Here is a 13188-nt window from a genome sequence, read left to right on the forward strand (position 1 = left end):
AGGTAATAAATGCTTCACAAACCAGTCTAAGGTTAGGTAATTAAAACCATTTCCTGAGGGGGAGATATTGCTTGTTGTGACCTTTCTGTCTTTTAAAATATCAAAAGAGAGTATAGATTTCTATTTATACAGGTTAATAAAACCAAGGGCTTGGCCAAGGCCATTTTGATTCTAATCAGGAATATGAACAGGAGTAGAACAGGTTGAACTAGCAAACACAGGAGAGCCCAACAGGATCCCACCAAAAAAGATGATGTGGCCATTTCAGCTTTATGGTTTTGGAAATGTCTCATCTGACTTGGGGTGTAAGCCCTGAGGTCCTGTGATGAGAGATGACGTTTTAAAAATGAAATGAAATCTAGTCACTCTAAATAGTTCCCATCATTGAGAATGAGACATTAGACCATCTGTGACATCTGCAAATTGGAAGCAAAAGTCAAACACAATCCCCTATTCCAAGTCCATTTTGAAGAATTAAATCTGCAGGAAGATGAACTTGTAAGAGTAAAAACATATCTTATGATCAGCCTTGGACGTCACAGTATCACAAGATTGTAGTCATAAATGAGGACAATGCCAGGCACACAGCTGTGGAGTAATGCCCAACTTGACAACAAACCAGTAAGAAAACACAGCTTTTCTTGCTTAACATTTCAAGAGCTGGTAAAGTGCCATCAACCAAAGAGTACTTAAAAAAACAGTGTCTCTAATACTAGGAAGTAGCACTTAGGGGACAACTAATACATTCTTGTTCAGTCTTGTGGAACACCAATGTCAAGAGATCGGTATTGAATTGTTGTTAAAAATGTCATTTCCTCAAATCTTTGTGCATAGCTGGTAGAAATACCAATGGTATAGCCTCTATGGAGAACACTACAGTAATTCTCAAAAAAATTAAAAAATAGAATTACTATAGGAACTGGCAATTCCATTTCTGGGTATATACCCTCCAAAATTGAAAGTAAGGTCTTGAAGAGGTATCTGTACACCTATGCTCATAGCAGCATTTTTCACAAAAGCCAAAATATAGAAACAACACAAGTGTCCATTGATTGATAAAAGGATAAAGAAAATGTGGCATGTGTCTATAAGGGTATATTATTCAGCCTTAGAATTCTGACATAAGCCAGAACATGGATGAACTTTCAGGACATTGTGCTAACTTAAATAAGCCCCTCACAAAAGGATAAATACTGTGTGAATCCACTTATATGAAGTTCCTATAGTAGTTAAATGCATTGAGACAGAAAGTGGAATGGTGGTTGCCAGGGGTTAGGGAGAGAGGGAAATAGAGAGTTACTGTTTAATGAGTACAGAGTTTCAATTTTACGGAGGAAAAAAGTTGTGTGGTGGATGGTGGTCATGGTTATAAAACAATGTGAATGTACTTAATGCTTTGAGCTATACACTTAAAAATGGTTAACATGGGGTGGCGCCTGTGGCTCAGTCGGTAAGGCGCCGGCCCCATATACCGAGGGTGGCGGGTTCCAACCCGGCCCCAGCCAAACTGCAACCAAAAAATAGCTGGGCGTTGTGGCGGGCACCTGTAGTCCCAGCTACTCGGGAGGCTGAGGCAGGAGAATCGCTTAAGCCCAGGAGTTGGAGGTTGCTGTGAGCTGTGTGAGGCCACGGCACTCTACCAAGGGCCATAAAGTGAGACTCTGTCTCTACAAAAAAAAAAAAAAAAAATGGTTAACATGGTAAATTTGATTATGTATATTTTACCACAGTTTAAAAATAAATGATTAAAAACTCTTTTCCCAAATTTTCAGAGAAAATTCCTCAATCTCTTTCACTTTATTTATTTGAGTAGAGTCTCCCTCTGTTGCCCTTGGTAAAGTGCCATGGCATCATCATAGCTCACAGCAACCTCAAACTCGTGGGCTCAAGCAATCCTCTTGCCTCAGCATCCAGAGTAGCTGGGAATACAGGCATGTGCCATGATGCCCAGCTAGTTTTATATTTTTATTAGAGATGGGGTCTTGCTCTTGCTCAGGTTGATCTCAAACTCCTAAGCTCAAATGATCCTCCTGCCTCAGCCTCCTGGGATGCTAGGATTATAGATGTGAGCCACCATGTTTGGCCTTTTCCCACGGTGCTTAAAAAGTTTGGTATTACCTATAGCTTATCTGTTTCCTAAGACAAACAGAAGGCAAAATAAACGAACAAGCAGCATGTGAACATCAGTGAAACATTCTGAGACTCACTAGCCATGCATTATTTGGCAGCTTTGTGAGTATACAAATGCTCATGGCTATGATTTTCATTCTAGATTTCCTGAGAAAATTTGTTTCATAGTGTTTTGAAACATAAAAATTACTCTTAAAACAAATAAACCAACCCACAATCATCCAGTGCCCCTTTACCCACAGTTTGTCAATCACTATATCCAGGAAATCTATTTTAATGGCTCTCAGCTGTGCAAAAGTGAAAGGTTGTAATAACAAGTTTCATTTCAACAAGAGAAAATATCACTTCCTAATAACAAGGACTGCCACATTGGGAATAAGGATGCAGAACCAAAGTTATAACATTCAGATAGCAATTCCAAATACGTGATTTCATCTGAACCTCATGACTACCCCATGAGGTAGGTTTTAGTATTGTCAAATTTAAAAATAAGCACACAGTTTAAAAGATTTGATCAAAATCACCTCGCTACCAAGTGGCTAGAACCCAGCTCTTACAAGTTCAAATCCATTTTTATATTTCCCTAAACCTTAAATTTAGCTATCTAGTCAAAGGCTTTATTGGTCTGAAAACTGTCCCAGAGACAAAAGAAACACTCACTGCTTGAGGAACACAGGTAAGAGGAATGTGCGGCCTTGCGCAGAGCAGCACTACAGCCTCACTCCCTCACCCACAAAATCAGGGGTGTTACCTGACATACAGATACCACCTGCCACTCCTTGATATCTGTAAGATCAAAGGAAATTATATGTGAAAGAATTTTAAAAGTATAAAATAAAAATGTGAAGTCAGTGAAAGGCATGGGTTCCAGGAGCCACAGATTCCATGATTCTCATCAGGACGGTGAGTGTAGGAAATGGGCGTGTGGGCAATACACACAAATGAACCAACCAACCAACCAACAACCAGCAGGTCTAAATGGTGTCCACAGTAGGCTGGAGGTATGACAGAATGCCTCTTAGGGGGAAAAAACAAACTTGCAGTTTGCCCAGGTCTCGGAGAAACAATGAACCCTAAGCCCTTTCCTCTTTCAGCATTTTAAGATACTCAGGAAGGACACAGGGGCCTTGACGAAGGACTATTCAAATGAATGTTCTAGGGGCTAAATGTTAAATAAAACAGTCAAAGCCACAGTGGTAACAAACTTGGCCCAATTCTGGAGGGTACCATGAGAGGATGGAACTGAAGAAGCTGCTCAGCCCAGCTGTGCGTCTTTCACCTGCTCAGGGGTTGGCAGCTTTCTGACATGTGGGCTGTGCTTTCCTCTATTCACACTCAAAGAGTGGGTGGGAGGTCTGGTAGGGGTGGTGGAGGTACAGCGGTAACGCCATGGAGCCTGGAGCCTGGTGTCTAGGACAGAAATGGATGGGACCACTGAAAGGCTTCCAGACTCAGGTTTTATTTCAATCATCCGTCTGTTCTGCAAATATTCACTGAGTGCCGACTATGCCAGGCAGTGTTCTTGGCACTGGAGATACATTGGTAAAAGAGACATGGCCTCTCTCAGGACATGGACATTCTGATGAGGAAAGACAGATAATGATCAAGTAAGATCAGACACTGTCCCGACAAATACTATGAAGAAGCCAGCTGGGGGTGTGACTGAGAGTGCGTGTGGGACCTCACTGGGCCTTTCGGAGAAGATGGCATTTATTAAGCTGAGACCCAAATGTCAAATGACGCAAAGGAGCAGAGCTGAGGGAAAAGTTTTCCAGGCAGAGTATCAGCAAGTACAAAGGCCCTGAGACAGGAACAAGCCTAGTCTGCTGGAGGAAAGACTAGGGAAGTGTCCTGTGAGCTGAAGTTAGAGGGTAGCCACGGGCATTCCAGTAGGGCCTTGTAGGTTACAGTAAGAGGTATGGATTTCATGCTCACGCAGTGACATGATAATTCACTGGATTACAAAGGAGTTAATGGTGGAATTTATGTTTTCAACAGATAAGGCTGTCCTGACAGATAAGAAAGCGATTAAGACACTCGTGCAATTAAATTAAATGTCCCTTTTAATAGATTTTCCACGGAAACCCAAGAGAGGTTATGGCTTAATTGGTATTAAAGTGTAGCAGGAATGTACCAGAATGAGAGAAGTATGGAGTATCAGAAGATAGGCAAGATGACAATAAGGGAGCAGGATGGCACAGAGCTGGTCCTGGTGGCTCCAGACTTGTCTCCACAACCTGGAGCCCATCTCCTGAGCCACCTGACTCATACACCTGGCTTCCCAACCCTGATCCAGAGGGATCCTAGATCCACCTACAGAACACAGCTACTTGCCTATGGGCCCTCATTCTCTGCCCTGTGCAAAAAAGGTCATCCTTCCAGCTTCTACAGCCCATGGGCTAGCTGGACAACGCAAGGCAAGAACCCAGGGGTGTCAAAGGGAGAATGTCTCCATAACCCCTTTCCCTCGCTGATCCCATGACTGTTCCAATAGGAGGACAAGAGGTAACTGGGCCCCACCTTGAGTTTATAGCCTCCACCTACCAACACTGTGTTCAAACCTGGCTTTTCTAAGTATTGCTAAGCATACCTGAAGGGCGCAAAAGAGGAAAGGATTTCTGTTTGATTCCTTTCTTCCCTTTTTTCTTTAACCACCCTGCACTGAATCATTCCTTGGTGAATTTTAGTATTTTTGAGCTACATCCAGGTCTAGTAAGCTATAAAGTTACACAGTACTACCCAATTAAAGAAAGTATTTAATGCTTCTTAGAAAGGTCAACAAATTATCTTTAAATACCCCCCCCACCCCCGCCAAAATCCTGAAGGCTATTGTCCACTGCCCCAAAGTTCTAAAAAACAAAACAAAACGAAACAAAAAAACACCTGTTTTGATACCCTGGCTGTGGTCTACCTTAGTAAGGAAAGGATTATGAACATCACAGTCACTTCCAGTCTTGAGGCAACCAAATATTTTTACCATTTTTCTTTTTTTGTTTTTGAGATGGAGTCTCACTTTGTCACCCTCTGTAGAGTGCAGAGGTGTGATAGCTCACAGCAGCCTCCAACTCTTGGGCTAATTCTCTTGCCTCAGCCTCCCAAGTAGCTGGGACTACAGGCGCCCACCACAACGCCTAGCTATTTTTAGAGACGGGGTCTCGCTCTTGCTCAGGCTGGTTTTGAACCTGTGAGCTCAGGAGATCAGCTTCCCAGAGTGCTAGGATTACAGGCATGAACCACCATACCTGGTGATTTTTACCATTTTTGAAGAGAAGAAAAAAACCAAGCTTATTCTATCAGTTCAAGGTCAAGAATTGGCAGGGATAACAATGTGGAAAAAGGAAATTATCAGAAGCAAAACGACCACCAGCTGCCTTTAGGGAGTTGCAGGTGCATCTATCTGCTTTTTTGATGAGACTGACAGAAAAGAGAAAGGGCAGCTTCTGTTCTCCAGAACCCCTCCCCACCAAAAGACAAGTACAGGAAGGGAGCAGGAAGGGAAATCTTTAGCATTCACGACTTCTAAGACCGCTTACTTAAAAACTGGGATGTGGCAGACTAACAAGGGTATGTGAACTCCTGCAGTACCTAGAACTCTGTTCACTGATGAAGAGCCAAGCCCTGAGCCTGGAAGGGAGCCCAGGTCCCCTGGTTCACATTCTCTATCAACCTTCATTATTTTTAGTATTTTTATATTATAAACGTACATTACAGAAAAATAAGTCCTGGACAGGAAGTCACTCACAATGTCATTATTACTTTATAGCCACTATTCATGTTATTCCTTTTATCATATGCTTATAGGTGTTTCTCTCCCCACACTGTTACAATCATATTGGAGTAATGTTCTTGTCAATATACTGGCCCCTCACATTACCATTAATATAATCAGGATGAAGAACAGAACACTGATATGATACGGCATATGATTTGCTATAACACAAACTGAATCTTTGGTAAGGGCTGGTACCCTCCAAGACAAGTTTGCCCTTCTTATTGAGACACAGCAATAATATATAACAACACCCTACAATTCAGGCTTGAAATTCAGATCTTTTCCATGGCATGTTTAAAACAGAACTCTTCAGGGTTCCTGTTTTGGTTCCTTACAGAAGAACCAAGCTGCTTCACCTCAGATCACTTCTATTCACCTACCTGGTGCATCAGGTACTTGAAGAGGAATGAAAGGATCAGATACGCTTAGAAGTGGGAGGCCGGAGTCCGCAGTCTGCCCACCCTTCCTTTTTTCAGCTGGAGTTGATTGGAGGGGAAGGAGAGGTCAAGAGAGAAAAAAAGAGAAAAGCAAAAAACATTAAGTCAATCTAGAGGAGGAGTTTACCATCTTTTCATCAAACAGCTCAAACTACAGAGTAAGTCTAAACTCAGAATAAAGTGGGCTGAGTGGATATAACCCAGTGTAACAGCAAAGTATGAGATAGACAAACTGATCCTTGTCACATACTATGAGATGGAATTAATGATAAAACCAGGATATTTATGTGTCTGAAATTTTTCTTCCTTGGATACTGCAGTCTATACTGATATTGATCTCATTCGGAATTCCTACGGGAATTACTGTCTATGGCACATATTTTGGCATGTAAACAAAACACTGTCTGTTCTGTAACCTAGCATCTGTGTATAAAGGTACTTCCTATGTACCTACCACCCCTTGAGGTCCTATGGGAACTTAAAGTTCTATTACATCATCACAACGTCTAATGTGACATAAGGCCTAGGAAGAGGCACACAGGAAAGGGCAGAAAAAGACTTCTTGCCTATTGCAAGGTCAGATAAGCCCTAGCCTCTCAACCACATTTAACATACTCCTGGATTCATTCTATATTTCGAAAATTACAGATGTACAAAAATATACACCTTGTGGAATGTCAGAGCTTGAAAAGAGCTTAGAATTTTCTAGCACAATTTCCTTATTTTCTAGAAAAGAAAATGAAGCCTAAAAGTTGAAAGACAAACCAGAGGTCCACCAGCAGAAAGAGGGTCAGAATCCAGGTCTCAGTTTCATCATTCTTTACATTGTATTTTAGTATTCCACCTGTTCATTAATTAAAATCTCATTTTGCTTCCTATAAAGTAGGTTTTAAAAAAATATTTTAGTTTGAAATAATCACAGAATTCAGAGAGTTGCTCTATCTAGAGTCCAGTGAACCCTCCAGCCAGCTTCCCCCATGACATCTTATGCAACAGTAGTACGGTATCTCTGATACGGGGATGATACTGTGACCTAAACGATTCAGTTTTCACCAGTTTTTATGTGCACAAAAATTGTGCATATCTCTCTTCACTTCACTAGTGCCCGTGTCACACACACCTGTGTCTCCATCACAGCCACTGCAGTCGTACAGGTAGGAGCATCCCACCCCCACACTCTATTCTGTCTTCACTTCACCCCAGTCACATCACCCTGTCTCCTTCCTGAACACCCCTTTCTCAATGCCCCTGAATCCTTCCTTCTCCACCCAAGTGGCGTGAAGTTGAATGTGCAAGAGCTGAGGGCCAGTATCCCCTCTACAAACACCCCTGGCATGGGCCATTGAATGTAGGACATTTCTCTTCATCTGTGTGGGCCCCCCATTCGGTCTGTAAAGTGGGTTTGCAGAAGAATCAAAGTACTGGATGTGTACGGGCATTATGGGCGGCATCTCTGGGCACCTGGCTCTGATTTCTTTCTCTCCCTGCTCTGACTCTGCGTATTCCTGTCTCTTGGTGTCTCTCTCTCTCCAGCTTGGCCTCTGGTATGAGCAGGATCCTTTGGGGTCTGTCGAGCTGCTGTAAATAGGAGAGTTTCTTTTTTTTTTTTTTTCCACCCTGGGTTTTATTGACAGGTAGTTGCAGTAGTGTTTCTGAGCTGCCTCCCATTTCTGCAGTCAGCTGGGGCTTAGGGTGGCTCTTTGCAAAACTGAGGTGCAAGTGAAGGAAGCCAGGCAGATCGGGGGCCCTTTCAGCCTTCTCAAGCCTCTGCCTGAGTTCTCATCAATGTGAGTCTCCCTGGCATGATTAGGGACATTATCAGAGAAATATCTAATGGGGGCACATCTGGGTACCCACTCTTTGCTTCAACTGCATCCATCCCCCCACCCTGTATTCAACTCCCGGCCCAATACAAAAGACCTTTTTAACTAGGATTTCTTCGTGCAGGAAAGGTGACTTGAAACATGGGGAGGTGGAAGGGAGGGGCAATAAAAAGGACCCTGCAAGCAGATATGCTTGTCTGAGTGACTACAATAAAGAACCCTCGATGCAGGTACCTTGGCCTGGAAGAAACCGTGCACTGCAGGCCCTCCATTTTCTAGAAACTAAAAGCAAGGAACAAAACCAAATGGAAACCCATGGTCATCCTACCCACTTTCTGGCAATCTTTAGATAATGATCTAAGGAAATAAGCTTACATTTATAATTAGAGGAGAATTTGGAGAATTTACACTATTTACAAAAGCCACCCTGCAAGGATCAGGGAAGGTGAGAGACTGCTGGGCACAGAATGGAAACAGTTTGGGGTGTTCCTAATCTCTTTTCTTCATTGCTTTCGTCATTCCTACTCTTCAGCTCCTGGCAGGGAGAGTAGAAGCCTCAGTCTCTTGGGAGTATAAGGTCTCAGCAATGGCCAGGGTGTGATAGCTGCCTCGGCATAATCAAGCAGAATAGAGCGAGGAGATGCAGGATGGGCCCCTACTGCCGTCCTCACTCAGAGGTCTGGGGTACACAGAGCCTTGGGCTGCTGAGACACATGCGTTCCTGGGATGGTGGACAGCTTGAGCACAAGGACAAGACCAGGTCTCTACCGCAGCTCAGGAATGAACTGGGACCAGTTGATGTTGTCAGGGCTCAGCAGGTCCTCCTCCAGGCCAGGGAAGCTGATGTCCAGCAGGATCTTGCTGAGGCTGTCATTCATCGTGTCCAGAACAAGGCCTTCTGTCAGAGAACAATTGGCTGAAAGGCTGGGAGCCTGTGGCTCTGGGGAGCCTGGCTTGGGGACCTCCATATTTGAGGGGGAGGAGTTGCCAAAGGGGTCAGTGTTAAGTTCAAAGGGTTCTGAATAGAGGAGCTCTCCGGGTGAGTCAAAGAGGGAACACTTTTCAGTGGAGTAGCGCTGGGATCCATCAGCCCCAGGGAATCAGGAAGGTTGCCAAAGGCCCCATGGGGGGTTTGTACTGGGCTGAAATTTAGCCCTCCTACTTTGGCTGGGGGTGTGAGCCTCCAGGATTCAGGGGTTCTGGGAAGAACAGATTTGCTGGGAGTGGAGGAGATGGGCAGTGTCTCCTTTATGGGTGTCTTAAAAGATCCTCCCTCCTCCTGAGAGTAGACAAGTTGGGGGACAGGCTCAGAGGAATCTGCTAGGAAAGGGAGTTCTGTGGCATGTTGGGAAGTGCTGGGACCCTCTGAGAAGAGCAGCTCAGGCTCATCAAGGCAGGGAGGCCGCAGATGCTGTTTCCTTCGAGACCGGCTCATCTCCCTCCTCTCCCTGCGTTTAATTACGAGCATTTCCGAGACACGCCGGGCTGGGGACTTGATGCCACTGTGGGACTTCTTGGACTTTGGGGTGGGAGTGTGGGATGAATCTTCCCAGGAGTGAGATAATTCCTCTTTGAAAGATGGGTACGGGGAGGGCCACTCTTCCAAGGGCGGGCTCTCCACTTTGATGGGTCTTGCTAAGTGCAGTGTCTCCTCCCCAGGAGGGGGTTCTTCCTCTTTGATGGACTGAACTGGAAGAAAAGAAGACAGTCCTTCCCCCAGCAGGAGCTTCTCCTCTTTCACTGGCCCTGCAGCAGGGAGAGGGGCTATGCCCTCATCGGCCAGCAGTACCTTGGGGGCAATGTGGACTTGCTTGTTATGGCGGGCGAGCTCCGAGCTCATGAGTGAAGCTGCCAAGGGCAACGGCACCTTCACTGAGGGCTGCAACACCAGTGACTGATTCACTGGGAACTGTATGGGTACCAGGTGTGAGCTGACCCGAGGTAGCAGTGGCTTCATCTTCCGCCGTGCGCCCAGCCGGAGTTCAGTTTTGATGGTCACATTCCGTTGGAGCTCAGGATTTGGTCGTTTCTGCTGTGATTCCAAGTGCTCAGGCGATTGTGGAGACCCTGGGTCCAGTGGCTTAAAAACCTGGTCCAAGGTCAAGTAGCGATTGGCACTGGGATGAATGGTCCAGAAGGAAACCTTGCCATTGGCAGATGTCTCCCGAACAAACATATCATGGAGAGAAAGGTTGTGGCTAATGGAATTCTTCCAACCTGGCTTGGCAATGTGCTTAAAATAGGGGAAGTGGTCCTCAATCCAGGTATAGATGTCTTTCAAGGTCATGTGCTTCCTCTCAGTGCTGTTGATGGCGAACCGTATCATGGCCATGTAAGAGTAGAGTGGCCGCTCAGACACAGAGTCGTGCCAGGATGTCGATGCTCCTGAGGGCTCCTCAACCTTAACTGGTTTCTGTTCCAGGTGACAATTCTCCTTTTCTTCCATCTCTTGCTTAATGCCACAGGAGCCCAGTCCATCAGAGCTCATCTTTCCAAGTCACTGGATGTTGGTTAAGCTGTTGTCAAGAGTGCAGCCTGCTGCCTCACCTCCTGCACAGCTCTCCCGTCTCTGTCCCAAAAGGGTTCCAGGTGGCCTGGGAAGATTCACATCCCTAGCTGCAGGTTTGGGTCCCAATGTTTCGGTGATCACTGTTGTCTTCCTAGCATCATTGGTGATGTGGGTTTGAGGCTGGAGTCCTGCAGTGTGAGTTGGGGCTCCCCCACAGCTGATGAGGATGAATTTGTTGGGTCCACTGCTGCCACTCTCTTTGCCTTTGGCAGTCAATGCTGTGATGATGCTCTGTATATTGGCATTGCTGGGGATGGCCACCACTTGGGTATTGGGCATGGTGGGATGGTTAATAATCTTGATCCCAGCTGGAAACTTGCAGGAGCTCGACTCTGCCACTTCTTTGGAGGCCAGTGCTTGACTAGGCTCCTGTTGAGCAGGGAGTCTCTTAGGTTCCTCCTCTGATGTTTCACCTGGGGCATTTTGAACAGGAAGGGGCAGCCTCTGTCTTTTGAGAATCAGTGGCTGCCAGGGGCTGGTTTTCATTATGAATCTTTGTTTTCACTCTCCATTGAGAATTATAAGCATGGACCCTACAGACTGCAGCCCCATCGCCGGCTGTCGCTCGGAGGGCGGGCTTCGGGCTCCTCCAACCTGAGGGCCGAGCCAGGGCCCCGGACAGGGACTCGCGCCGGGCCGGCCGGGTCCCCGGCAGTGCGGGAGGGGTGGGAACCCCGGGGGATCCCGGGAGGGGAGGGGGTCCCTGGCCGGGGCCGGGGATGGGGTCCGGCACCGCAGGAGAGTTTCTTATATCCACTCCATCCATCTTATTCCATGTCTCTCTTCACTGGAAGGCTGACTGGGCCTCCTTCTCCCCTGCTCCTCTCCCCGTGATAGCCTGTGCTCCAGGTCCTTGCTCTCCTCTACCCAGTGCTCTGCATCCCTTGGACTTGGCCACTGTCATGTGCCCACATATGCCATCCCCAGTGCCACCTCCTCAGGCCCAACAAGATACAGTTTGTGAAAAGCAAAGGTGGGACTGCTGGATGGACCAACAACCTTCCCATCTGGCTTCAAAGACACACAGTGCTTGTTTCAACCCAAAGGCCCCTGCAATGTCGAAACCTAGCACCCCAGACCCAGAATTGAAGTCTACTCTTCCTTAGGTGTGCCCCCCCCATCCCAAGGGATGTGCAAGAGGCCAAGGCAACGGGGGCAGACTGGGGTGTTGATGCCCAAGTGTGGCAGAAAGGAAGAGGGAGGTGCAGTGACATCCTCTCAGTGGGTAGCCCAGTGGCGCTAAAGAAGGGTGGTGGGGTGCGAGAGGCCAGGAGGCACTTTAAGGCTACCGCTGGGCACCCTCCACCTCCCTGCAGCCATGTTCTACCCAGTGACCAGTCAGCCCCAGCAGCTGCTACCACATTTAGCTCAGTGACTGGCAAATGGGATTCACGGGCTGTGAGTGCCTGCCCTGGCAGTTCAAGGAAGGGCAGCTCACTACTCACTCCACTCCCACCTCCCTTCCCTGGACTCTGAATCCCTACTACCTCTCACACCTTCCTCTGATTTCCAGCACTTCCTAGGATCCCGACTTTATACCTTCCAACACTCAACTTCCCCTCAGGCCCTTAACCTCCCTCCTCTGCCCCCAACTTTCACAGTGGTCCATAACTCCCCCGTCAAGCCCTAGTTCTCCCTCTCTAAACCATCCTCTCATGAGAGCCTTAAATCCCTCTGGGACCCTTACTTCACTTCCTCCAACCTGCGTATATACTAAATAGTTCTCTGCAGTTTGAGTCTAGGCATAGATTAGCACAGGCTCCACCACACTCATGACACAGAGCTGCTCATCACACAAAAGGCCAACCTCATCCTGCTCCTTTACGGTCACACTCACCCTGCTGCTATTCTTTGGAACCACTAATCTGTTCACAATCTCTATAATTTTGTTATTATATTAAAGTGGGTTTTTAACTAAGTACTTTTAAAGGTAGTAGGAAGAAAAGAAATACAGTCACTGCTCTTAAGTCTCTGAAGTATTTTAAAATAAAACAAGTTTGAAAGAAAAGAGAAAAAATGACAAACTGAATATATAGCATGTAATATTGGAAAAAACTTTATATGCAGAAATAAAATTCTAGATATAAATACTGTGAAATGTCAGCAAATCTGTACTTCTTTCAGAGTGTAATCATGAGTTCTTTTTTCTTCACCCTCTGCTTATTTGGACTTCTTTTCACGTCTCCAGATTTTCACAAATGAATGTATATAACTCATCAACAGGAAAACATTTCTCTCTCTTCTTTTCTGCCTCTTTTACTATCTGAGTTATCTCAAGAACTTTGTCTTCTACCTCTGAAATTCTTTCTTCTGCATGGTCTAACCTGTTGCTGATACTTTCTGTTGCATCTTTAAGTTCCCTAATTGACTGCTTCAGTTCCTTCAGCTCTGCTATATCCTTTTTATATTCTTCATATCGTTCATCTCTTATTTGATTCTGTTTTTGGATTTCCTTTT

At 45.8% G+C, this 13188-nt stretch overlaps 1 protein-coding gene and 1 pseudogene across 9 annotated transcripts in view; both read right to left on the bottom strand.

Moving 5' to 3' along the window:
* The window catches only part of AAK1 (AP2 associated kinase 1), a 189616-nt gene that overhangs the window by 28981 nt on the left and 147447 nt on the right, over window positions 1–13188 (bottom strand). For all 8 annotated transcript variants that reach the window (XM_053587787.1, XM_053587792.1, XM_053587789.1 and 5 more), the window contains exon 17: window positions 6283–6378. In XM_053587787.1, the coding sequence (XP_053443762.1) occupies window positions 6283–6378 (96 nt within the window). The remainder of the gene's footprint in view (window positions 1–6282; window positions 6379–13188) is intronic.
* LOC128583556 (forkhead box protein M1-like) lies at window positions 8733–11217 on the bottom strand (annotated as a pseudogene). Its single transcript, XR_008379492.1, has one exon. The product of XR_008379492.1 is annotated as a forkhead box protein M1-like (transcript).

The sequence above is a fragment of the Nycticebus coucang genome, chromosome 4 (genome assembly GCF_027406575.1).
Source record: "Nycticebus coucang isolate mNycCou1 chromosome 4, mNycCou1.pri, whole genome shotgun sequence".
In the NCBI taxonomy this organism is placed as follows: domain Eukaryota; kingdom Metazoa; phylum Chordata; class Mammalia; order Primates; family Lorisidae; genus Nycticebus; species Nycticebus coucang.